The 26,632-nt window shown below is 39.5% G+C and overlaps 1 protein-coding gene across 8 annotated transcripts in view; it reads left to right on the top strand.

Moving 5' to 3' along the window:
• The first annotated feature begins 1,628 nt into the window (after positions 1 to 1,628).
• MAP3K7 (mitogen-activated protein kinase kinase kinase 7) overlaps positions 1,629 to 26,632 on the top strand; it is a 50,380-nt gene continuing 25,376 nt past the window's right edge. For 7 of the 8 annotated variants that reach the window (XM_063329958.1, XM_063329962.1, XM_063329959.1 and 4 more), the window contains exons 1-9: positions 1,629 to 2,358; positions 15,089 to 15,199; positions 16,555 to 16,620; positions 17,528 to 17,573; positions 18,246 to 18,384; positions 19,513 to 19,637; positions 23,416 to 23,544; positions 25,744 to 25,874; positions 26,301 to 26,382. In XM_063329958.1, the coding sequence (XP_063186028.1) occupies positions 2,269 to 2,358; positions 15,089 to 15,199; positions 16,555 to 16,620; positions 17,528 to 17,573; positions 18,246 to 18,384; positions 19,513 to 19,637; positions 23,416 to 23,544; positions 25,744 to 25,874; positions 26,301 to 26,382 (919 nt within the window). In that variant the 5' untranslated portion in view covers positions 1,629 to 2,268. Of the gene's footprint in view, positions 2,359 to 15,088; positions 15,200 to 16,554; positions 16,621 to 17,527; positions 17,574 to 18,225; positions 18,385 to 19,512; positions 19,638 to 23,415; positions 23,545 to 25,743; positions 25,875 to 26,300; positions 26,383 to 26,632 lie in introns of those variants that run through there. The other variant, XM_063329964.1, reaches the window with a different exon arrangement.

Consider the following 26,632-nt stretch of genomic DNA (forward strand, 5'->3'; position numbering starts at 1 on the left):
CAAAACCCAATATATTGCACACTCAGTAGCTGAGATAGTAGCAGCTGCTTATTCAAAAGTGATAATGCATTTCTTCAAGAAATCATCAGGTCCAGGTAAAGATGTGGTTCTTTGTGACTCCGTGTCACAGTATGATCAAGATGTGTACTAACAGTAGCTTTCATGAAAACAAAACTCAAATATATCTGTGGGTATAAGCAGGTACTAGATCCAAATCATCCATAGACTATGTAACTGGAGAGCACCAGGGTCAATATGAACATCCAAACCTACATATAACCTCTGAGAAATTAGGGGCTCTGAATAATCCCATTGCTGGATGAAGCAGGTATTAGCCTGATTTTGTGGCACATGGAACCTTCCCATGTCTAACAGAAGCCTCTTTAGATCTTTCTAGACCAAATCATATAATAAAATCAAAAAGCAAAAAGAACTCGACGCATCCAGGACACAAGTCTGCTCCCCACGTGCACACAGATGATTTGCACCATGTAATCACACCGCCCTAACCTGTTCTAGAGACTAGTTTCATCTTGCATCCAACACAGTCAACTGGTACAGGCACTATGATTGCTTGTCTGGGATTTCTGGATTGCTAGGCATCTGGAAATCCTGGGCAAATTACTAAAACTGACAGAAAAAGGCAAGAGGGAAGCAACCCAAAATGACAGGCTGCCCTTGATCTTCTCTTTCCTAGCTAATTGCTTACGTGGCTTTGCTCAGGCTAGCTCTGTAAACCAGCTCTATCTCCCATTTACAGGACTTCACTGTGAGGTACGGACATTCACGAGCGTTTTACAGAAAGAAGATCTAGGAAAGCTTAATAGATCTACTAAAATCACATACTATTAACAGCATTGTACAATAACATAACTTTTTATATATAGCCCCGAGGCTAAACGTATCGAAATGAAGCGCAGCTGTTTCGGTAAAATACAGCAGCTATATCCACTCGTCCCAGCACTGATTTCGCACCGTGGGTCGCCCTGAAGCCTCAGCCTGGGCGATTTTACCACCAGCACACTGATGCATTGCTTTCAGCAAAAAGTCGAAGCCGGCACAAGCTGTTGGAAGAGCAGGCCGAGATTCACATTAGCTGGGGACTGGAGAGGGAGCAGTTAAGGTGTATGTTCATTCCTGAGTCCTTATTGCTAGGTGTTTACATCATTTACTTAATTACCCTCCACTCCCCAGCTACCTTCCTACACACACTTCCCCGAGAAAGAGAAAACACGTCCCAGGACGCACGTCCCCAACACGTACACCTCTTCCCCTGGGGAAATATATATACATATATAAGGAAAAGACATATTCAGCACTCGAGGCGCGCTGCCCCGCGTTCACACGGAGTCAAAGTGCGGCGGGGGCGGCCGCCTCGGCCCCGCCGGGTCCCTCTGGCCCCGCCGGCCTCCGGCGGAGCGGAGCACCCTCAGGCCACGGCGAGCGGGTCGCGCCCCGGATGGCCCCAGAGCCCGGGGAGGGGGCCTACCTCTACCCCTCCAGCCCCAGCTAAAAACGACGGCGACTGACCCCCTGCCTCAGTTACTGCCAGCCCTTCCCCAGCGCCTCCCGGCTGCCAGCAGGAAGAGGAAGCGGGGCCGCGGCGGCGGCTGCTCCCCCTGGCGGAGGCGGGCGGCGGGGCGGGGCGGGGGCGGGGTGGCCGCCGCCAGGCCGTGGCCCCGCCGCTGCCGCCTGAGCAGCAGCCGCTGCCGGGCGCGTTTCCCCTTCCCGCCCCCTCCCTCGGCGCGCCCTCCCCCGCCTCCCTGGCCGGGGCAGCAGGAAGCGGCTCTGATGTCAGCGGCGGCGGCCGCGGCGCGGCTCTGAGCGGCTCCCCCACCCCCGCCGCGGCCCCCTCGCCCCGCTGTTGCTGCCGCCCGGGGCCGGCGGACCTTCGTCCCCGGGGCCGCCCCCTTGTCTCCACCGGGGACGCGCGGCCCAGGCGGCTGCCGGGCTCCGCAGAGGCCGCGGCCTAGGGCAGCCGGCGCGGGGCGTGCGGGAAGGTGCGGGATGCGGAGCGGCGCCGCCGCCGCCGGCGGGGCCTCCGCCAGCCGCCACTGAGGCCCGCGGCCGCCGCGGATGCGGCCTCGCCCCGCGCGGCGGCCCAGGCGGCGCCTCGGCCAGGCCCGCCCCGACCTGCGCCCGCGCGGAGGGCAGGAGCCGCCGCCGCCGCCGCCCCCCGCGTAACCCCAGCCGCGGCCCAGGCCCTCGGGCTGCCCGGCGCCCAGCCCTCCGCCCCCGGCCTCTCCTCCCCTAGGTGAAAGAGGAGGGATGTCCGCTGCCGCCTCCGCTGAAATGATTGAAACCCCCCCGGTCCTCAACTTCGAAGAAATCGACTACAAAGAGATCGAGGTGGAAGAGGTGAGCGAGGGCCCCGCCGCCGGGCCGCCTCCCCGCACGCTTTACCCCCGTGCGCGGCCTGCGGGCGGGCCGGAGGGGCCAGCTGGGCCCCCGGCGCGGCGCCGGCCCTGGGGTTGCCCGCCCCGGGGTTGCCCCCCGCGGCGCCGTCCCCCGGCTGGCGAGAGGGGCTGCGGAGGTTTCCTGGGTGCGGGGCTGTAGAGGTTTGCTGGGTGCGGGGGGCTGTCGGTTGTCGGGACCACCCCCCCCACACATACACACACACCCCCAGTGTCCCAGCCCCGGGGGTTCCCTTCTCCTCTGGATGCTGCAGCGGTTGGCAGCAGAGAACAAAGGCGGTATGGCTGGAAGCCGAGGTACCAGCTTGGTTCCGCCGACCCGGGTGCTGGGTGCTGTGCTGTGGGGCTTTATTGAAGCAGGGTATATTTGTTCAGGACTTTTGAAGTTTCACCGTCCATTTTGCCACCCACTTTTGTATGGGTGGCAAACAGTTGTCAAACGCTGTCGCAAGAGGGAACTGTTAATTCTGATGTTTCTTTGGGATCTCTATTTCTGTATGCCCCTGCTTTCTCCTTCTGCCACCTAACTGAACCATTGTGTATGTAATCATCATACCAGTGTTAATTAGTATTTGCTAAATTTACAGCTCTGTTAGCTCTAAGGACGTACAGATCTTTTTGTGTTATTTTTTCTTAACATAGGCTAGTGATGTTGCACTCGTGGATCATTGTCACTCATGGTCACATTTCATTTGTGACCTGTGCGTGTTACCCAGGAAATTACACTCAGTTATCATATAACGTAGTTGGAAGCAAGTATTTCTTCTTCTGTAGAAAATTTCGTAGTAAAATTATTGCCTTATATTCTTTGAGTCTGGAATGGGATGGACAAAGTACAGAATTTTGTACATACTTGTCGTCTGTCTGGATTTCCTGTGAAAGTAGAATGGGTGTGATCTAGGATAGCTTACATGCTTTACTAAAGGGCTCAGTAGTATGTATATACCACAGTGTTTTAGCTGTCAGAATCACACAACAACATTCCTGCTGTCGGATTTCTTTTTTCTTCCTCCACTGCTAGCGTCTCTACAGGAATGAACTTGTTTCATGCAGATCCATACTGAATTCAGTGAGGCCAGCTTGTAGAGTCTGGACCTAACAGACACCCAAGACTCCTGAAAAAGTCTTTGTGCTTTTATTTGCAGATTACTATCTTTCTCTTTCAGTAATGATTACCTTCTTTTTCTTAAAAAGTTTATGTGAAAGTGAATTTAGTTTGGTGTAGTAGCTTTCATAGATATGACAACCAGCATCTCACGTTTTTAAATTGGTTTGCTAGGTACTGGTTTGTTCATAATTATTGTGCTGGGCTTGTGTGATCTGGGAGAGTTCACAGAACATAAAATCTGCAATATTATCATAGAGCACTTAGGCACTTTCTGCTCTATTTGGCTGGTGGTGTGGTAACGTTAACTTTCACCGTAGCAGACACTGGATATTCTCAGAAGATAGCATCTTCCAAAAGATTGCCTTTTTCCCTTTCTATGAATATGGCAATCATGAAGATTTTTGACGCTGTAAGTCTAATCATTCCTCTTCCCTTTATGCATTTAACTGTTCTGAAGTAAGAAAACTTTATGATGTTTGGGAACTGAAAGTATTTTTGCATTGGATAATCGTAGAATCATAGAATCTTCATGGTTGGAAAGGACCTTTTGAGATCATCGAGTCCAACCAAATGGTTGGTATGCTGACATCTTTGCAACACTTATTAATGGACAGGGATCAAACCACGTGCTTTGGGAGAAAAGGCTTTTCTCACCCAGAGAAGAAAATAAAATTGATAGGAATTTATCTATCATAAAAAGGTATCCTGTGATGGCTCACAGAAGTGAGTAGCACATCTAATATGTTACACACGGCACTTAGAATGAATAAAATGCTATACAAAATCTTTAATCCTTATGACACCCTTGGGAAGGCTGTTAGCAAGGATTATATTGCTATTTTACTTGTAGGAAGTGTGGAGCTGCATAGTGTGTAATTGGTCTAACTAGAATTTGTCATTCTAAGGTTTAGTGTTCGGAGCTTGTCTGCATCCTACATACCTCCCTAGCACATGCTGAGACAGGACTATGTGCACAAAAATATGTGTAAAGACAATGCCTAAGCAGTAATTTGTGCTTTATTTAGTGTGGTTGTTGCATTAGCCTCAATGTAGTATCTGTGTTGGAGATGACAAAACTCATGTGATATAAACAAGGGAGCTCTGATAAAGTGTTCTCTTCATGAGAAAATCTGATGACAGCTGGTGTAGCATTTAGAGTTACGGTCAGTGTACCTGTCCTACCAGAAGTTCTTTTAGGCAATGGGGATACCATAATGCTGAGCACAGTCTAAACATCGTTGCACAAAGGAAGAAATAAGAGCTACTTTACAATAAGACAGGTGAATTAGAGACCATACTTAGACCTTGCTTTTCTCAGCTGTGTGTGGTGACCTCATGATGCAGTTTCAGTGCAAATAGTCAACTTTGCAGTCATAACAAAATGCACATCATAACTGAGGATTTTCTGTGCTCTCACTTCAGGCTGGCAAGTTTTCAAGGATTCTTAAATGGCTGTAAGGGCCCAAAATGGTCAGATTTTAATATGCTTGGCAAACTTCAGATGTTTCAAAATGGAGTGTCAACAGGTCTACACTGGAAACTCAAATGAATGCTTGTATAATCATAGCTTTGCTGTTGTATTATCAAGGCTTGTCTTGTCAGCAGATAGCAGTCCCACTCTGCCACTGGTTTATTAATAGATATTGAAGTTCTGGAATACTTGCAGGCCACGAGTCCTTGCTAATAAATGTGAGGTCTATAAGTGCACTTTCATTTAGATTTGGCTGAACTCTGCTGGATAATATCAAGAATATACCATATTTTATTTTAGCTACTGTGTGCATGACTATAATCTAACAGTACTGTAGTGTTACTGCCCACCAGTCAAACATGTCTCCAACTTCAAGCTACCTTTTCATTATTTGAAGTGCTTAGATTGAAGTAAAATATAGAGATGACTATTATAAATGAGTTGGAGTCAAATCAAAATTGATGTGATACAGTGGGAGCATCTTCAAAACTAGAAGGGAAAAACCAACATAAAACTTGGGTTCAACAGAAACGTTCCCTACTTTACCATGCAAATTTTTGAGTGTGAGAATGTGTTTTCTTAAGTTTTACTATCTAATACCTTTAAGGTATTAGATAGACAAATCATTAGAATCTGAATAATTAAAACTACAGAATTTATCTGAAAACTTAATATTATTAACTGAAATCATGTTAACAATAAAAGCCTGACAGCCCTATTTTAAAATCTCATATTTAGATCTAGCCTACGTACTGCTGTCTCTTCTTCCCAGAGGAGCTTTCCCATCTAAGCAATGAACAGACTTTGGGTTTGAACTGTTCTGGCAACCTGCTCCCTGACAGTCTTTCCTGAAAATCCCACAGCCCTTCTTCCATCATGTAACTTGATAACAGTCCCATACATGACCAAAATGCAGACCTCTTCATCACACGATGTGTGTATGCCTTGGATCACACAGCCAGAAGATGCATGTCTGGTCATGTATTCTGTGGCCCAGTCACTGTCTGACGTAGCCAAGTTGAAAACCATTGCCATATTTGTGTAGTTGCGAGTTACTTTTGAACAGTCTGAAAGCATAAATTATTTGAAAATTGTTGCTAAACGCTCCGCTGATGTGCTGTAGTATATGCTGAAGTTTATTTTCAACAGTCTATTTGGGCAACAGTAGTAAATTTTGAGGGGATTTAAGGTAATGTTTTCTTTAGGATGAACAGGTAAGCTTTCTAAATATTTATTTTTAGAAAACCTACTTAAGGTGCCAGCAACTAAGGAGCTACAATTTATGGCATGTTCACCTACCTTAGACATTTTTGAAACATTTGAGTAATTTCACTAACTGCCTGAGAAGTGTGCTGAGAACTGCATGCGTTCCATGTGATTACGGAGCAGAGCAGTTTAGAGACAAGAGAATGAGGAATACAGTGTGACATTTGGGTTTTGTTCCCCTTTATAGTAGTTAACTTTTTAAAAAGTTAATGAGATGCGGTAACCAATTATCTTCATTACACTAAAACGTAACGTAGATTTGTGTGACCTACAGCTGAACATAGAATTGTTACAACCTCCGTGTATAAAACTTTTGGTTTTATGTCCTGGGGGATTGTGTCCGGTTGTAGAGTACCCATTCTAAAAATCTGCAAAATTGGAAGGTGTTTGGGAAAGAACCACAGGTGTGACTTGAGATCTGAAAAATATTCTTGGATATCTGATGTAAGTACAAAAGGCTTGGTTCTCAAAAGCTGAGGGTGATAGTTAGAAATCCGTTTGAAGTCAGTTGCATCTACAGTTTCTCAGCCTTTTTCAAAAAGTAAGCCTTCAAGGTGCAAAGCAGGGCATCCAGAAGCAAAGGCAAAAAATTAGTACATGGTGAAAACATAAGCCATAATTCCTGTGATTTTACTTTAAGTGTATTTCTGATTTAATTGAAATCGCTATTTTAATTTTGTTTAGTTATACCAGTAGAAGATTCTCTTCATTCATCTCCATAAGAAAATAGCAGAAGTGTCAGCTGGAGTGTGAATTTATAGCGGAAGTTACATAACACCAATTTCATGTGGATCAAACTTAGCATGCAGTAAGTGTTAGAAAATGGCTAATAAGCTAGTTAAACTGTTAGTGTAAGACTTTACACTTACTTCTACCCATGCAGATTTACTCAGTGCATCAATTTGTCCTGTAAAATAAACTTGTATTTTACTCTCATAAAGAATGTGTGGGAAAGAAACCTCACATCTATTCCAGTGATGAAAGCAAGATGCGTATTTATGAGATAATAATAAAGTTCCATGCCTAATGCAGCAGCTAAGGTCACAGCTTAGTGACAGCGTAATTGCTGTCAGAAATTGGGATGTGGGGATGGGGAGGAAGGCCTTTCCCTAAGAAAAGCAGACTTCATGTGTCCCTTATTTATCCCACCCAGTGGATTCTAGCAGTACTTTACTGACCGCAGAATGATTGTTTTTCAAAGACAGTAATGTTAAACTGTGCCAGCCCAGCAAGTCCAACTCGTGTTGTAGTCCTTCACCCCGAGCGCCTCATTACCTAGCATTTTGTGACTAAAACTACAATCCCCTGTCTGGGCTGCTGTAGCAGAACAAATTGATTCACAGTAAAACATCAGAAAAGTGTTTTGTTTATGTTTTTAAATTACTGGTAGTTAAAATGAGTTCAATTCTTGAGACAGATCTGTAAAAGGCTATCAGTATGTAAAGAGCTGGAATGAAAGCATAACCTAAGAAACTGTTATCTTTGCTTGAGATGCACGCATTTCTTAGAAGGACTGAGTTATCAAAATGCAGAGAGGGTTGGTTGTGTGTTTAGAGCAAAGGAAGAATTTCTGGAAACACCCATAATTTTAGGAACATACATGATGGTACTGCGATTCTCCATAAGCATGTGCTGAAGAAGTTGCAAAGTGAATGATTTCTTAAAACAGAGCTAAATTCAGGTAGTCGAGTCACTAAATAATAGCTGTACAGTGTTGTGCAGCTCCATCAGATGATGCCCTAAATATGGACCAACTGTATTAGTTTGTGTCAAGCTGAAGTTATGTATATTTATTAAGAATATAAATTGATTTTTTAATAACCAATTTTTTTCATCGAGAATTTTTTTTTTCTTATGGTGTTTTGTATAACTTTAATTTAAAGTTGAAACTTGGAAACTAAATCTAAACTCAGTTACTTAGTTTACTTAAAATTAGTGGGATTGCTTATGGGGGTTTTTTGGGGGGAGGCTGGGGGTTGGGTTTTTTTCGTTGCTGTATGAATCCCAGAAAGGGAAAGCAACATCGAGAATTGGGTTGAGCACTAATACAAATAAACTTAACCAGTCAAAGAACGTAGCTGTAAGAATTGGCAGATCTGAACTCCTTAAAACTGCTGCCAGGGTATTGGCCACAGTCATTTGTGGCATGGGGCCGATTTGCTTCAACCTGCTTAATAAAGCATAGCACACACAGAGGAACCAACGTTTGAATTTGAGACTGGTTAAATGAATGGTAGCAAGTGTAGGCATCTATTTTTTTAGGGGCTGTAAACTGTTGTTCCTGGTTTCTTTTATCACTTCTTTTTTTTTTTTTTTTAATCTATGTGCTTTCCATATGTTGTATGGGCAGATGTGTGAAAAACTGAAAACATTAGTGTGCTTTATTGGTAGTGCTGGAACTCTGGTAGATAGAAAGAACAGAAGCAAATAAATTTTAAAATGTGTTTCTGTTTCTACAAAGCATTGTAGAACTTTCCCTCCCACACTCCGTCTTGCATCGTGTCTGAAGCTTGAGAGATCCGAAAGTTCAGTTTGCATGAACCTTTCATTTGCAAATATACCGGTAACCAAAGGGACATCGATATTAAAGATAATTTGGAGACTGCTGTCTGTTTGGAAGCACGGGTTTTGTTGGGTTTGTGTTGGTTTTTTTTAACTGCTTGTCTTGCTTCCCAAAATTGTAAACAAACGTGTCATGTAGATACTGCAAATTATGAAGGCAAATCTCCAAGGAATACTACATCTGCTAACCCGGGAGCTATTGGATTTTATTGCTTTCTTGTATACCCAGCAAGATTTTTTTAGACGGAAAAGCACTAGGTATCCAGCATGCAGAGCTAACTAACTTGGAAACTTCATGGATAGAGATGATAACTTTGTATCTTTATATTTTTGAGTGAATAGAAAACCTGTGCAGTTAATGTGCAGTTGAAATTAATTCTTCCAAAGTTTTGACATTCGATAAGGGAATAGGGTGCCTCTGAATAAATAGAGATGCATTTTTCTTGTTTTACTCTGTGTGTGTGGGGGGGGAAATTATTGGTCACATCCCTTAGGACAAAATACATCCTTAAGGGCTTAACATATCTGCAGTCTCTATTTCCTGCATGATTTCTAGTCTACATACATACCAGTCAGTATAGTCTACATACTTACAAGTCAGTATCATGTATCTCTGTTTATGTACAGCATTCGATACTATTTGTACACAGAGGCAGAGGTAATGTTTGTTCCCAGGGCTCTTGTATGGTTCATATTCTTTAAATAAGACTCTAAATACATTATCTGGAAAACATGCAAATGGCTCTGTCTTTAGCCATGTCACTTTGTTGCACAGTAAAACATAACTTTTTACTGGTTTGAATTTTTTAGGGAGAGGAATAAATTTGTATATACTTTTCAAACTTTAAAGCTCTTTAAGCATTTCTGCCAGTTTAAAATGTGTCTGTGTCACTGTAGTAACTGAGTGATACTTGACAAACTCTATTTGCTTCTGTGGAAAAGTAGAAGCCCTGGTGTTCTATTTCTAAATGTGTCATCTGCCCTATATTTTCCTTTTTTCTCCTAGAAGATATTTAGACGGCCAGAATCTTTTACCAAAAGAATGTGTTTATTTTTAGATCATTTTCCAAACATACACAGTACCACAACTGCTGTTTATTGATTTGTCGTGTCAATAGTTCCATTACCTGTGCTTCATATAATTCAGAATATGCACTACTGCCCAAACATATGGTGTGGCACCAACAGCAGGGGACAAGAAGGAATGAGCGTGAAGAAACTAAAGTTCAGGCAGCGCCTCCCTCCTGTGCTATTAAGTTACTTAGTTCCAGTGCACGGTGTTGAAGGAAACTGCGTACTGTTTAAACCATTCTGGCAAATTCTAAGACTTACTCCTTTAAAGAATAAGTTCAGTGAAAACTTAAAGGAAGAAAATGAAATGTAAGTGGAATCCACCACAGGCTCCATTCTGTCGATTATAAAAGATGTTTTTACGATGAGTAAGATACTTTTTCCAGATTAAGTAGGAAAGACATACCGGGCTTTCACATATGGTAAACTTCAAGTTTTTGTCAGATCTGTCATTGCTTCTGACGGTTGCTCCTTTCATATGCTGTCCAAGAGGCTGAGCGGCTGTAACAGAGGATCAGCTCTTCTCTGTTTTCCCTGTATCCTAGGTAAATACTCAGTGCATTCGTGTCCTCTTCTCAAGTTCAACCCTCTGCCTAAGCAGGCACCAAGTCACTGATAAATTGTTATGAAACCTTGACTGCATAGTCATTTATTAAACTCTTTGCACCAGCCATAAAATTTATATATCTGATGGTCTCTCACAGCTTTCTATTATATAATTAAGATTTAGATTGCCTGGTAAATTCTTCCTGTTGGTGCCTGACACTGACTTTTTTATTTATTTCCCTCCCCCCCCCAGTCATCAGAAGGACTTTATAAAGTGCATCTGATTCTTGGAATTTATTTCACTTTTCAACTGGAGCCCAGGTATTGTGACATTCATGGCACAATGTAAAACATCACATTTCTCTTAGTTTCTTCATTGAAAAGAAATGTTATTTAAAAGTACGGCAAAATTGAAAAATAATGGTTTGCCTAGTATGTGAGCTGGAAACGCGTGTACCAATTCTTGGTATTAAACTTGCAAATAGTCATGGATTTATCTTCAGGGGAACAGTATGCAATTGTATTGTCTTATGGGCTGAATTTGACCATGTAGAATCAAATACAAGAGATACTTGGGCTTACTTTTTTGTTATACATTCAATTTTATTTTTATATACATATGAAAAGTAAATATATTTACTATATAAAAATATTTGTAGTGTCTATTACATAATCATAATATTAAAATTATATCCGTAAAACATATAATATATTTGTAGATACAGACATATACAAGTCTTTTCAGCAAGGAAATATAGACTGGCCAGAAAAAATAAGCCTGCTCCATCACAAACTGTTGTAAATGATTCAGGCTAAGTGGAGAAAAAAAAAAAAAGTCAGATTGCTTCATTACATTTTATCAGATGTATCTGAGACCAATCTTCTAACTGAAGTATATGCACTGTTCTCAAATAGAATTTTTTTTCCGTGTCATTGGATTAAATGTAACAAAGTCATAGTCAATCACTGTGAAAGAGTGTAAGAAAAGGTACGCTGAGAAAAGGAGCCCTCTAAAAGGGGTCTCACTCAGTCTTGCACAATAAGGCCAATTGTATCCAGAAGGGACAAATCATTATATGCATGCTTCCTTTTCCCTATGTGGATGGAAGAGTTCTTCCCAGTTACCTGACCAGTTTGGGTTCCTCCATGTCATATGGGAGCAGCACACCTTGAATTGCTGCTGCCAGTGCAGTTTGTCCTGCCTGGTTGCTCTGTGTCATCCTTCTCTTGCTAACTGTCTGTACTTAGCACTTCTCAGGTGTGAGCAGGCTGCTGTCGGAGTTCCATGTTCTCAGTGAATCAGGGCTTCTGTGAAATGCAGACTTTGACACATATACACAATTTTTCTTAAATTGTAGGTCTGGTCATGCACTGTGCAAGGTGGGTAGAGGGTTTGTAGCGGGCAACTCTTTTGTGCCAGCAGAAGAGGGTAGGGGGCCTGCCAACCCCAAGAAATTGGGGAATTTTATTCAAAATGTGGTCTGAGAGAGAAGAGGAAATGCCAAGGGAGACTATTTGGGACTTTCAAGTCTTCTGGTGACTCACTGTTTCCAGTTTGTTTATACGTACTATTTTCGTAGGCTGCTTGACTATCATTTATATGGCTTGGTGTTTCCAATCTTGGTTGTGCACCACAAGAAAAGAGTTGGTGCGTTTTATAAGTCAAGGTCCGATGTAGCTGGGGGAGGAGGTTACAATTAACAGGTCCCTCTTTACACAGGGCAGAATGGGGCATGTTCTGTGGATCTACTCTGGATATCTTGTGGTGGACTCAGTCTATGAACCGCTGTTGTAGAGGGGGAGAAGCTAGGAGATCCTGGAAGGCTAAGTGCATGCCGTAATGTAAAAGAGAAAAATACTTCTTTGTGTGTATTAAAGAAACCAGAGGAAGAAAATGCCGTTGATCACCATTCCTGGGCGGCCATCTCTCGTATCGATATGTAACCTTACAAAAATATTGAGTATACTTCCCCTTTTCTCATCTTTATTAATACAAAATCTTGATTATTATTTTAATTTGTATTTTGCCCCTTTTCAAATAGAGCCCTTGATTACAGACTTTCTCATATTCTGCATGAAAGTTTAGCAGGTCTTGAGCTATGCACCTGCAGCCTTATCTGCCCCATTCTCAGGGAAAATCAGCTTCACTATTTATTTCTTCATAAGGAAAGCACTTAGCGAGACCCTAATCCAAGCATGCTTTTCATACATGATAGTCAGTTTGCTTTGACATGGAGCCTTGATAGGTGCTCATATGGTCCTGGTTACCAAGTTGCCTTCTCTGGATCAGCACTCTTAATTTATGTTCTGAATTATTACTATATTGGGAGGCATCTCAAAAAAAGAGGTGAAATTAGTAGATGTTATTTCTTCAAAGGATGAGCATTCAGGCAGCAGGCAGTTTGTTTTGTTTCAGCATTGGGAATGTGTGGTTATTCACTGATCTCCTACAGATCGCATTTTTCTTTCAAGAAATCATCCTGTTTAGGAGTGAGTTCACTAGTGAACCTATAAGCCTGTATTGTTTTTATAACGTGAGTGCAATATTATGTTTGAACATTTTGTGGGTCTTTTAATTACATTGCATTTCTCTATTTTAATTTTGAATATGCCTTCCTGCCCCCCTCCAAAATACTTTCCCTTTTTTATTGCATAAAGTCATAAATAAATATTGTCTTTCTAGTGAAGAGCTTTGTAATTTTGGGAAGTGTGGTTTTCCATTCAAAATAATATTCATTTGAGAAAATAAAATTAAATTCTGCCATATAAACTGCAATGATAATCACATTTGTAAATGCTTCTATTCCACTTTCTTCCTACTCCCCTTGCTTTCCCGTCTCTTTTTGTTCACCTCCCAAAAAACTGTTTATTTCATTAGAAGCATCTGATTTTTTCCTCAGGATACATATAATATTACTTGAAATCAAGGACTAAGAACACAAGCACAGAATGCTGTTAATACCAACAGTGAAGAAAAGCTGCTAGGGCCAAATACGGAATCCGAGACATCCCACCCAGCCCCTGGTCCATTTCTTCCCCCCTTCCCATCTGCACTGCCTTGCATTTTTTGGAGTTGGAGGAGCTCCTGTCCCTTAGCTTCTGTGCCTTTGTGCGCCTTCCCTTTCCTCCTCCTCTTCTCTCCACCTGTCTTTTGGGTGGATGTGTAACAACTTGCTTGTCTGTGCTTTCCTGTACCAGCTAGGGTCACTCTTTTGGTGACCCTCTAATTTCAACTCTATATTGTGTATGTGTGTTTTGTTGTTATTTGTATATGTTGCCATTTTTTCCTGAAGAACATAATGCAAAGAAGTTAATTTTCCATTCACCATACTTTATATCTCACCAGTAACTGAAAGTGACCTCACAGAAGAAGGATGCTTCTCTCTATCCTGCTTTCATTTTTGTGCTTGATTTCACAGAACTACTCCAAAATAATGGTGGTGTTAGAGCTTCTTCACAGCAAATGTTAAAGGATTCTTGAATAATGCAGTATGCAGAAGCTGCTACTACTGCTTCTGTGAAGTTACGGTGAAGAATTATGGCTCTTGTCTGGTTTTGTATATTTTTAGGCAATGTTCATTCCAAATAAACTAGAAAGCAGACTTCAACAAACATAAAGAAAGCATAGGTTATACAGATACTGTGCTTTATTTAGAGGACTCAGGAGAATTTACTGTTCTCACACTATTGAGGCACCTGTGAGAAAATGAAAGGATAACTTTGAGCACATTGAGCACCTCATCCAGACGTCCACATAGTTCTGTGCAGTTGTTTGCATATGCATTTAAATTTCAGAAGTTTGAATTGAGTCCAGAGGAGGGCCACAAAGATGCTCAGAGGGCTGGAGCACCTCTCCTATGAGGACAGGCTGAGAGAGTTGGGGTTATTCAGCCTGGAGAAGAGAAGGCTCCGGGGAGACCTTGTAGCGGCCTTCCAGTACCTGAAGGGGGCCTACAGGAGAGATGGGGAGGGACTCCTTATCAGGGAATGTAGAGACAGGATAAGGGATAACGGTTTTAAACTGAAAGAGGGGAGATTTAGATTAGATATTAGGAAGGAGTTCTTTACAATGAGGGTGGTGAGACACTGGAACAGGTTGCCCAGGGAAGCTGGGGATGCCCCATCCCTGGAGGTGTTCAAGGCCAGGCTGGATGGGGCTTTGAGCAGCCTGGTCTAGTGGGAGGTGTCCCTGCCCATGGCAGGAGAGTTGGAACTATGTGATCTTTATGGTCCCTTCTAACCTGAACCATTCTATGATTCTACAAATTCCTGTTATTTAGCAAGCATAAATGAATATGGCAGATAGATTCAAATCTATAAAAATAAATTTACCATCATTCCCCTAATTTTCTTCTGAGCAAATCTTGTTTGAAATAATTAAGATCATATTTTGCTGAAATATTGTTACTGCATGTTAATAATAAGATGTTTTTTATGTGTGTTTTCCAATTCTTCTGTAAATGATCTCTGGAGGAAGCTTAGCTAAGCACCAGTTATGCTTTGATGGCATAATAATAAATTGCTGCTGCAAAACTTTGTTCTGTATGTTCAGTTTTCAAAGTTAAATTTCTTTTCTGTTTGTGAAGTCCTGCGCAGCAAATGAAACCATTTCAAGTTTTAACTCAAGTGTTTCATGTTATCTTCTTCTAGGTTGTTGGAAGAGGAGCCTTTGGTGTGGTCTGCAAGGCAAAATGGCGAGCTAAAGATGTAGCCATTAAACAAATAGAAAGTGAATCTGAAAGAAAAGCCTTCATTGTAGAGGTACAGTAAGTTTGCTGGAAAAGGTGGGATTTGGTAGAGCTTGTTTTCTTCAATTCATGGGTGTATTTAGTGTGCTAAAAGCTATGTCTGTATTACAAGGTCAATGCAACCCGTGGTACCCAGTACAGGCCTGAACCCCTTGTCATGCAGAACAGGACACCTGGCAGAGCATACTGCTGCTCCTTTAGTTCACATGCCATAAAAACCGGAAGGCAAACGGGGAGAGAGGAGGTCACACAGGTTGGGAAAACACCAGTTCCTGGATTCTTTCCCAGTATGGAGTCAGGGTGCAGCTGAAATACCCACCAAAATCCTGGAGCTGATTTAACACTTCAAGGGCTACAGCGTAGGTTCTTAATACAAGCAGGTCCATACTTGAAATCATTTCCTTTTTTTTTTTTTCAGCAGTTCTAATAATTTCATTATTTTTTTCTTACATATAAGTTTATTTATTAGTACATATAACTCATTTAAGGGCAATCGCTCTTTTCTATTCAGTGTCTACTTCTTCAGAATGTTTAGTAGTTCAGATATACTGATAAACTTCCTGAGATACATAACATTTTCTAAATTCAAAAGTTAGCCATGTAATTTCAATGAGGTACATCTGTGATGTGCTGTTTAGTATTCAATCAGTAAGAATCTAGGATGTTCAAGATAGACAAAATATGTGAAAAATAAATCTCTTAATTTTGGAACTAAAAATGTAACACACTGAAGGGTTAAAGGAAGTGCATTTGTAGTAGGCCTTTCTGTGTAAATATTTATATGTTGTTCATTACCATGGAAAGTTTTCAGTGTTATTAATCTAAGTCTAACTTAATGCTGAGCAGATCTGATCAGTCTCTCACCATTTTTGTGTTCAGAAGAGATCTGAGAAGATGAACCCAGAAATACTTCAGTGATTACTGGGATTCAGGAAACCCTACACAGTGCAAGCATCACTTGTGATACTCCATTCTGGTTTTTTTTAGAATTCTGAAGTGTACAGAAAAAAATAGCATTTGCTCCCTAGATGATGAACAGCATAAGCTGCCCCAGAAGAGCACTGAAACTATAGAGGTCATAGTTGCATAGTGTTTGACTTGTGTGATTTTACTACACTGTGGAAAAAAATACTTTCTTTAATTTCTTTAAAATTTCTTTTAAATACAGTTCCAGTTAGACACAAACCTGATTACATAAATTAAAATGCAAACAGGGATATCAGTTTTGTAATTCCTAAAATCACCATCTAGGGTTATGCAGATATATAAAACTGTAATTGCTGTTGTGGTGTATGAATTATAGATGTGAAAATAAAGCACTAGCCTTTTTTTCCCATGGTTTGAAATGAAGTTTGATTTGTATTGCAGCTTCGACAACTATCTCGAGTAAACCATCCCAATATTGTCAAGTTATATGGAGCCTGTCTAAACCCAGTAAGTTACAGCTTTGTCGGTATGACAGAAGGTGACTAGCCTAACGTATGGACGCATCAATGCACAAAATGTGTATTTTATATTCAGAAATATATATTTTATAGATATTTTGTATGGTTTGGACATAATAAAGAAATACACAGATACGTATGTTGGTTGATATTTTCAGGGTTTTGTTTTTTCTTTCCCCTGTTATGCGAAATAGATTCTTGCAAGAACACCCTAAATGCTGTTTCTAAACACCAATTGTAATTCAGTTTGTCAGAACGGCATCTGGGGTATTACATATGTAATGTCATTCACATCTGCAGTCCTATTAATTGCAAATCAGCAATATGAAAAAGAAAATACATTAGCAACACATGATTCGTAGCTTGTAAATCATTTCATATTGTCAAATATGCAATTTTCAGGATTTTCTTTCTGCCACAGCTGCAAATAGTCCCACAAATTCTTAAAGCAGAAAACCAAGGACTGTGACAGGACAGATGTATCCTTAGCTAATTCTAGTTTGGGCTATTCGTTAAAGTAATGCTGCATCCCTTTTTCCTTGTACTAGTGACATTCTTTTGGCATGGTATTTAAATTTTTTTGTAAGCCACTAAAAAAATGTAAAGGCAAATGACATGCAGTTTGATGACAGCATTTGCTTTTCAAGATAAGGACGGGGACGTCATTCTCTCCTTTCCTAACTTACAGTGGGAACTAAGTGTAAAACTGATTTCTGTTTCATATACGTAAATATGTACCATTCAGACTGACTCTTTCCTCATAGATAAATTTTCCATTAGCTTAGGTATGGAGACTTTGCAGTTCCTCTCAAAGAACTTTCCTTTCAGTTTACAAAAGCTGTTTTCCGCCCCTACATTTAAAACATCCCTATTTTTTGTCCCCTCCTCCCCCAAAGGTGTGTCTTGTTATGGAGTATGCTGAAGGAGGTTCTTTGTACAATGGTGAGTATCATTTCAACGTACTGTCTTCCTGGAGCTGAAGTGCTAGTGTTAGGGTAATCATGATCTAAAGTATAAATTTGTTTCAAACATAAGTCTCCATCCTTGGAGATACTCAAAAGCCACCTGGACACAGTCCTGGGCAACTGGCTGTAGGTGGCCTGCTTGACCCTGCTTGGTGGACCTGCAGAGGTCCCTTCCAACCCCAACCATTCTGTGGTTCTTTGAAATTCTTAAAATAATTTTAAGGATAAAGGAGTGGGCTTTTAAAAACCACTTTTCAGTCCACTGTTTTGTTTCTTGATACCAGTTTGTTATATTTTGCACAAGTTATTTAATGTTTTCCGGTGGAATATCTGAAAAGATTCTTCCTTAACTTGTAAATTCCCTTAGCGTTTGTATAACATAGACTTCACCAGGGATAGCTAAGAACAAACAACACCTTTCATGTTGAATTCTAACATCAAAAATTACGAAAAACATATTAAAAAATGGAAAATATTTTGACATTTCCATTATTTTAACAGTCTGCAGAAGGATATTTTCAATTGCAGTGATGAGGCATTGATAATTACTTGTATTTCATAGAGCTTTCTGACTGGTATGGTGTTAACTCCATTGTATCTGTTGTAATATGCAATAAAGTTCTTTTTAGTTTGTGCCTTTGTTTTGCAGTGCTGCACGGTGCTGAACCTCTGCCTCATTATACTGCTGCACATGCCATGAGTTGGTGTTTACAGTGTTCCCAAGGAGTGGCATATCTCCACAGTATGAAACCAAAGGCTCTAATCCACAGAGACCTGAAACCACCAAAGTAGGTTTATGGCTCATATTTCCTATTTTTTTACAATTGGAATTAAAGATCATTTATAATAATTTCATTGCATTAGAAAGAAGAACCTTTAATTGATACTAACTTTATTGGATGTACTATATTCTAAATGAAGGCTGTGCGTTTGAAACTTCAGTTACAGAATGATGGTGCATGGTACAGGAAATTACCTGTACTCAGTTACTTTTCTGTTAAACTGGAAAAACATCCTGCTCCTGTCCTGCATCATGGAAGAGGATTTTGATAGGGATAGGGCTTCTAATCAGAGGCATTTAAAATGGCTCAATTTTACAATGGGTTCTGGTGTTCAATAAGAGAATGTTAGGTGGGGGGGTTGTTTGGTTGCTTGGTTTTAATGTCATATTTAATCTGATACATTAGAGCTCGTTCCCCACATGGCCATCCTCCTCTATCCCCTCCTTCTGCCTGTTCCACTACCCCTCTCAGAATCTCCCGTGACTTTCTTCTGAAACAAAACTGAATAGTTTTCTGCCCAGCCAGTTTGTTGATCTGACTCAATTGTACAGCTTCAGATCTGGCTCCACAGATTAGGTGGAAACAGAGATTTGGGGATCAGCAGGATCACCCCCTTTTGGGGGTTGCCTGCAGTTTTGAAGCCAAGCTTTTAAATCTTGAATTCTTTCTTGTATCCCCAGTTTTGATTTAGAGAGCTGTTAACGTGTAACTTCTAGTGCTCTCATTTAAATAAATAGCTACATTGACTGACGTTAATGGGAGTCTTGATCATTCGTCTTTTGGCAAAGTTGTTAACAGCACTTGTTGTTTTTCGGCCTCTGGCATCTGAAAGGCTAATTTTGTCAATGTATGTTTAGTGCTCTACTGTGGCTAAATATATTTATGTAAAATCTAATGTAGAAATATTAATAAATTACAATATATATTTTGATTATTTTAAAATATTTCGTATGTTCAGAATAGGCACAAGTGACCTTACTTATTTCTCAAACTATAAACCTAAAGCACTGAGAAGCAAAGCCTTAGATATTCAACTGTATTAGAGTGATAGTTGTTGGGATAAAAAAAAAAAATCAGTGGTCTATTACTGGACTATTTCATCGTACTATTTTAATTTGGTTTTTTCTTTGACAGTTTGCTCTTGGTAGCTGGGGGGACAGTTCTGAAAATCTGTGATTTTGGTACAGCTTGTGATATTCAAACACACATGACCAACAATAAGGGAAGTGCTGCTTGGATGGCACCTGAAGTTTTTGAAGGTAACAATAATTTACAGTGTCAATATTATGTGTTCTTTCAAGGGATGCAACTGTGAATTAATTTGGTCTAGGAAAAAGAGCATAATGTAATCTTTATTTATTTCAATCGAGGTACTGAAGTTTGAGGTAACAGCTGAAAAGAGTCTTGTCAGAAGTCACACATTTATTTAAAAATCTGTATGATTGCATATTGTCAAATAATTATGCAAAGTTTCGAAGAGCAGCACTGAACTGACTCTATCACGTTAGTATTAGTTAATTACATGAAGATGCGGCACCTTTATTTGTGTCATTGCTGAGATTTACATAAGAAGTACCTTTAGACAGCTGCTGTTTCTTATTTTATAAGCAGGTAAAACATAGCCAGAGGGCTATTTCCCCAGGATTGTGCTGTTCCCAAGATTCTTAAGTCATTTCAAATTCTTCTGACACTTAAATACACTGTCATTACTTTCACTCCCTATTCTGATCAGCTTTTATCTTTAGAATTCCTCTGTTAGTGTCTCTAAATTGAACATAATTGCCTTCATTTTCAATCCCCCACTTTCTTGTAACTCCATCTTCTTTTTGTGTAATCTAGAGATTTGATGTACTTCCTCTTTCCTACCTACCGAGAAATTTGTTATTAACAGTTAATTTAGTTAAGTAGGAAAACAAGCTATTTCTTGGAGTGTAGCTGGGAAAGACAGATTACGCTTAATAATTAGATAGACACTAGATAATTATCTAATTATCAAGTTGCTGCATATTTGATTTGATATCTTTGATGCCAATTTGATAACTTTGATATAATTTGATAGCTTGAATTGATACCAAGTTATCAATTGCTGCATGATTATCAGAAATAATCCGATCAATATTAGATTGCAAATTAAGCACCTTTTAGCTAGTCAATACCCTAAATTATTATTGCGATTAGCAGAGTGGTCTGGGGAAGTCATCTTCCTGCTTTAGGAAGCAAGCGTCCTGGTTTTGACATATTTGGCAAGTGCCTGTGTGCAGCGGTGGTTTCCCAGACTGTGGATCCAAGTGGCCTCTTTTACTGTCCTTATTCCAGAGAGAAGTAGCAAATGATATATGTCCATATACATTTTTAGGAGGTGTTTCCTCCCAGATACCACCTTTGGAGCTTTTTGTTTTGGTTTGGTTTTTTTGGGTTTTTTGGTTTTTTTTTTTTGGAAGGACCTTTTTTTCCCCACACGTTGCTCAGAGGACCCAGCCAAGGTTGATCTGTTTCATTCTGGTGCCTAAAAATTTTCCATTCTGTCACTTTATATTGAGGCACCTGCTCTATTTCTTCAGCTCTAGCTAGGAATGCTGCTTTCCTTAACATTTGCTTACTATTAAATTAAATTGTATAAATAAGAGATTTTTTTTCTTCTAGAAATAATCAGTTGGACAATCTGTGTTAAAGCTAGATTATTTTTTTTGAGTGAAAAATCTTAACTGAAAACAGATTTTGAAATAAGTCTATTATAGTAGGAATTTACAGTGCATATCCTAATTCCTCTGGTGTATGAATTCAGCAAGGCAGAACAAAGAAATCTTGTATTGCAGATGTATTGTTGGGCAGCAGCAAAAGCCTTCACTTTACACTGGTTTGATGTACGTTTATCTGAAAGCATTTACTTATAATGACACTAGTTTTTGTACAGGTGTCAAGGAAAGAAAGGAATCTGGTAGCTTCTATGATGCAGCATATCAAATTACTTTTGAAACAGTCATTAAACTACTAAAATTATCATGTCAAATTTCAAAATTGTTAAAAATTTGTTTGCTTATGCTACTGCATCAGAATTCAACAATGGAATAAATGCAAATATTTTTTTAGTCCTGTTCTAGTACTAACATTTTTAGATGAGAAGAATAAAGGCACAAGAAGTATCTGTTGTAGATGGCAGAGTGCTTATTGAAGTAATTGTCCTAAATTGAGATTTCCCCCTCATTTTAAATATTAGGGTACCTAAAGGCTTGTACAGATCAAACAGTCTAACTGAAAACAATATTATTTAGATCAGGATAAAGTGAAAGAGCTTCTGCTCTAATCTCGGAACTCCCTTTAGAAGAAACTATTTTAAAATTGCTTTGGGCTAATTGGATAAATTGGGGAATGATTGTGTCTGTCTGTTAAACTACCTTGGTCTGTTACACAATGAAATGATAGAGAATACTCTCTCACTTCTTTTGGACTCTAAGTTTTCAGAATTAGTCCAAGATTTCTCAGCCACAAAACAGAATTTCCTTGCTCAAACAGGAGAATAACACTATTTCCCTGTCATAGGCTGTGTTTCACGGAAGTGCTATGGCTCCATAGGTGAGAGGGACTGTTCTGCTTCCCTTTGCAATCTGCCTTTTTTAAGAGATACGTTTTTTCCCCAGCACTTTTGAAAAAAAAGCTGACTGGTAAAGCTGACTTTGCTATTCCCCTTCAGGAACTTTTGAACTCATTAGCCGTGTTCAGCTACTTTGATACAGGTGTAAAGAATCATAAAATCATTTAAGTTGGAAAAGACCTTCAAGATCATCAAGTCCAACCGTTAACCTGGCACTGCCAAGTCCACCACTAAACCATGTCCCTAGGTGCCACATCCACATCTTCTAAATACCTCCAGGGATGGTGACTCAACCACTTCGAGTTTTGGAGATGCCAAGTTCTGAGAGTTTTGTAAAATCGGTAGCTGGGAAAAGTCCAAATTAGTGCCTTCACTTAGGACTTGTGGTTTGTGCCTCGCTCTCTTTCTGCCTTGCAAACCAGCTGGTCTGCAAGAACTGGCCTGAGAACACGCTGCTGTCCTCACAGAGTCTGTCAGAGGTATGGGGGCAGAGGGAGACGGCTCATAGGTAGAGTGGAGCCTGTTGCAGCTGGAATCTATATGATGGGTATGCACATGTAACTAGGCTTCTTTAATTCCACTATTTATGAAATGATTTGTCTCAATTATGCTTTCTGATTACGTATTAACAAAAAAATCTCTTGGCCACTCAATGACAGTTTTGATCCTTGTTAGAAGACAGATGAACCAATCTCTATGATTTGTATTCACACGTTTATTATCACGTCATTAGCCATTCACACTTCTTTTGAGTATTTGCATGAGTTGTGGTTACAGAGCATACATTCTTTCTTTGCAGTCTCTGAACATTTTTATTCATTATTCTGTACCACCTGCGTGTCTTCTGCACCTTTAAAAGGTGAAATAGAAATATTGAACGTATGGTCAAAGAACTTTAAGTAATGACATGACAAAAAGAGTAAGAATAATAAACAGGGAGGAAATCAGATGGTGAGGAATTGAGGAATCTGCTGATTTGTTCATATGGTAACTTTCTAGATCTGCTAAAGACCTGTAATTAACAAAGAGCAATGGATATGACAGAGATGTTATCAGCTGGCATATTGTGACTAACATGGAAGAAGTGAGTTGAAGAATATTTAGAGGAAGCAAGCATAGTCAGTTAAATCCTGAATGCAAGAGATCTTTGAAACTTAATAAAATGACTTTTATATTATATAAGGAAACTGACGCATTTTATCATTTCAGGATGACTGCAAGTGAAAGGATTGATTTCCAGAGAGAGGCATCCTTAACGATCCTACTGTCAAATGATTTCAGACTTAAGTTAGCGTGAATCAGCCAGCTTTAGAAAACTGTTTTTTCTCAGCAAAACAAATGTGAAGTGAAAGGAAGCATATAGAGCTATTTATCAGCTCAAACTGGACTTCTTTTTAATGTGTTACATAGAAAAGAGACAAATTACATCATTGGCTTTCTTCCAGGTAGCAATTACAGTGAAAAATGTGACGTTTTCAGTTGGGGTATTATTCTCTGGGAGGTAATCACCCGTAGGAAACCTTTTGATGAGATTGGTGGTCCGGCTTTCCGCATAATGTGGGCAGTTCACAATGGTGAGTTGAAAATATTTTACTGCATATGAAGTTGTGTATTTGACCTTTAAATTTGCTAAACAGTCTTAAATGTACAGCTTTAAATTACTACTTTTTCCATTTTACACTTCTTTAAATATGCATTTTTTTCATAAAGACTTAACAGTTAGACACTGCCACTTTTGTGTCAGTGTGGGTTTTGTGTTATTTGGCTGCTACAGTGCTTGCGTTTCCTGCTACGTGTAACTAGTGTATGAACAAACAAGGGAAAAGAGCCATGTTCTTTTGTTATGACACTCCATTTTAAAAGTGATCTGAATCATGTGCTACAAAAAGAATCCACAACCCCTCTGTCTGGAGGAATGACAGTTTTATTAGCCAAATTGTATTTTTAAATTTTTTAAATTTTTTTAATTGAGTATCTACAGTAAATATGTGAGTTCAAGTAACTTGCCTGTCTTTAGAAATGCGAGAAACTGTCAAACTCCTGCAGGAACGTTATGCCTTAAAAATGTTACTTTGGTTTGCATCTGTTTGGTTTTGGGGTTTTTTTTGTGCTGCTGTTTGAATTGTTTTACCTTTATGTCTAGGTACCTGCAGTCATGGAGCAGGATCCTACTGTGCTAGGTACTATGCAGAACAGATTCTTAGGAGCTTAGAATATAAACAGGAGAAAATGGCTGGATTCAAGTGGACAAAAGAAGGCACATTGGTCAGAATAATAGACTGTAGTATCTTCATGCTACTTTTCATGTAGCAAGTTCTTCATGTAACTTTTTTAACAGTGTGTTTTTAGGTACCGTGGCAAAGCAGAGTTTTAAGAAGAATAAAGTAATGATAGTGAAGTAGTTCAGTGAATGTCCGCAAAGAGTTTCTGCCATTTGTGAAAGACAACATCAAAGAAAGCACGAACTTGTTTGGAAGACGTAATTAACAAACAAGCAATGAAGGCCAGTACTCAGCCTGAGTGTCATTGCTTCAGTACTAAGTGATAGAAGCTTAAGGTGAGCACAGGCATCCTGTTCAATGAAGAAGAGAAAAGGGCAGACAGTGATAGGGTGGATGAGCATTTTAGTCATAATAATGCACAAAGATGGATGCTCACAAATGGCATTTTTGAATGAAGAAAGAGATTCTCCATTTCATTTTTTCAAGGACACAAGTCATTGAGATTAGAAGCGATGAGTGCCTTGCATAAAAGCATTAACTGTTAAAGAACGCGTAAATGTAATAGTCATAAATCAGAAAGCCTCAGTAAGGTGTGGGGGTATCCTTTAGGGGAAGACAAATTCTCTATCTGTCCCTACTTTTGCTGTAAAAACTTCCCCTTTTTTCTTTCTCTCTTCTTCCCCCCCCCCCCCCTTCTTTTGCTTCTTAGGAAAGAAATGTTAGTGCACTTCATCTCACTTGAAACCACTGTGGCACTCCTACCTCCTGTATTACTTGTTATGGTTAATACGTTTTTAAATACTTGCTGCTTTCTATGCAAAATGTCACTACATCTCATGTATTAAACACAAATGGACGTCCATTAATTGTACTCATTGTTGAAACAGTAAAAAGAGTAGAAACTTGAAGCAAAAAACAGTTGAATAGTTATACAACAGTTGAAGTAAAATATGTAATAAAAAGCATGCATGGGCTGTAAAAAAAAGTCACCCAAAATTGGTGCTTCCGGTGCTTTTAATAATTTTTCAGGAAGCTATTAAGAGCAAAATCAGCCCTCAAAATTACTTTTTTTTCCTTTTTTTCTTCCTTTTTTTCTTCCTTTTTTTTTCCTCTTTTTTTCTTTTTTTTTTTTTTTTTTTTTTTTTTTTTTCTTGTGAGTACCACATTAGGAACCAAAGGCTGTTACTGCTTTCTTCCTAGTTTGGTCTAGAGCTTTATTCTTCAGAAAGTGGTAACATATTCATTAGCCATTGTAATATGTTGGGTTTGGTCAGTTTGGTTTGAAATTTATTCAGAGCACTACCACAGGAAAAGTTTAATTTTCTTTCTACTTGTTTATATGTAATTGTAACTTGTATATAGTGCAAAGGAACTTTTTCTGACTTTTTTTGTTTGCAAGAGAGAAAAATAAGTACAGGCCAGTTCTTTCAAACTACAATTAACTATGTTTTCCCGTATTTATTTAGCAAAATACCAGAGAGAGTTCAGTCACTGTCAGTAGTCTTACAGCCTGCTTAACTAATTAAGGTTTTTGTCTACTTTCAATTATAGGTACTCGGCCACCACTGATCAAAAACTTACCTAAACCAATTGAGAGTTTAATGACCCGTTGTTGGTCCAAGGATCCCTCACAACGACCATCCATGGAGGAAATTGTTAAAATAATGACACACTTGATGCGGGTATAAAACTTTATTTTAGTATCTTAACCATTTTTTAAATCTATTCAGTTAGGAAATCGATTTATAAAAGGTATGCCTTTTATCACACTCTAAAGGTGGACTTGCATATTTTCTCTCTCCTTCCCTCTCTTTTTAGTAAAAATTATCAAATTACTATAGTAGAGAAGGGAAATAATTCCTCTTCGTATGTGAGAGGTATACTAAATTGTAACAGATTTGGGGAAATTAATGAAAATAGTCATAGGTGTATTTTAATATACTACTAAAAGTAATTGTACTTATTTATCTTCTAAATAATTATAAACATTATATGTAATTATGTTTTTACATATGTATAAATATAAATTATTTTATGAGTTACTATTTAAATCATTTTAAAGCAATCATTAATTACTTTTTTATCAAATTATTGCTGTTTTTTCACAGTACTTTCCAGGAGCTGATGAACCTCTGCAGTATCCTTGCCAGTATTCAGATGAAGGCCAAAGTAACTCTGCCACTAGTACAGGTACACTTGTATAATAAGAGAGAACAGCAGCAACGTGAAACGATGCAGATGGATGATAAAGCACATTCTCATATTGATTTTGAACTCAAATTGGGAAATGTAACCTTTCCAAAGATCTTAAGCATTGGCAGGAATCTGTTTTCTTGTTGAGCCCTCACACCACATCATATTCAGTGTTCTTAGCCGAATGGTTTTGCTGAAGTGTACCTTTAGTGGTGAACAAGCGTATAATGAGAGCTGTCTCTGAATG

The sequence above is a fragment of the Chroicocephalus ridibundus genome, chromosome 3 (assembly GCF_963924245.1).
Source record: "Chroicocephalus ridibundus chromosome 3, bChrRid1.1, whole genome shotgun sequence".
NCBI lineage: Eukaryota > Metazoa > Chordata > Aves > Charadriiformes > Laridae > Chroicocephalus > Chroicocephalus ridibundus.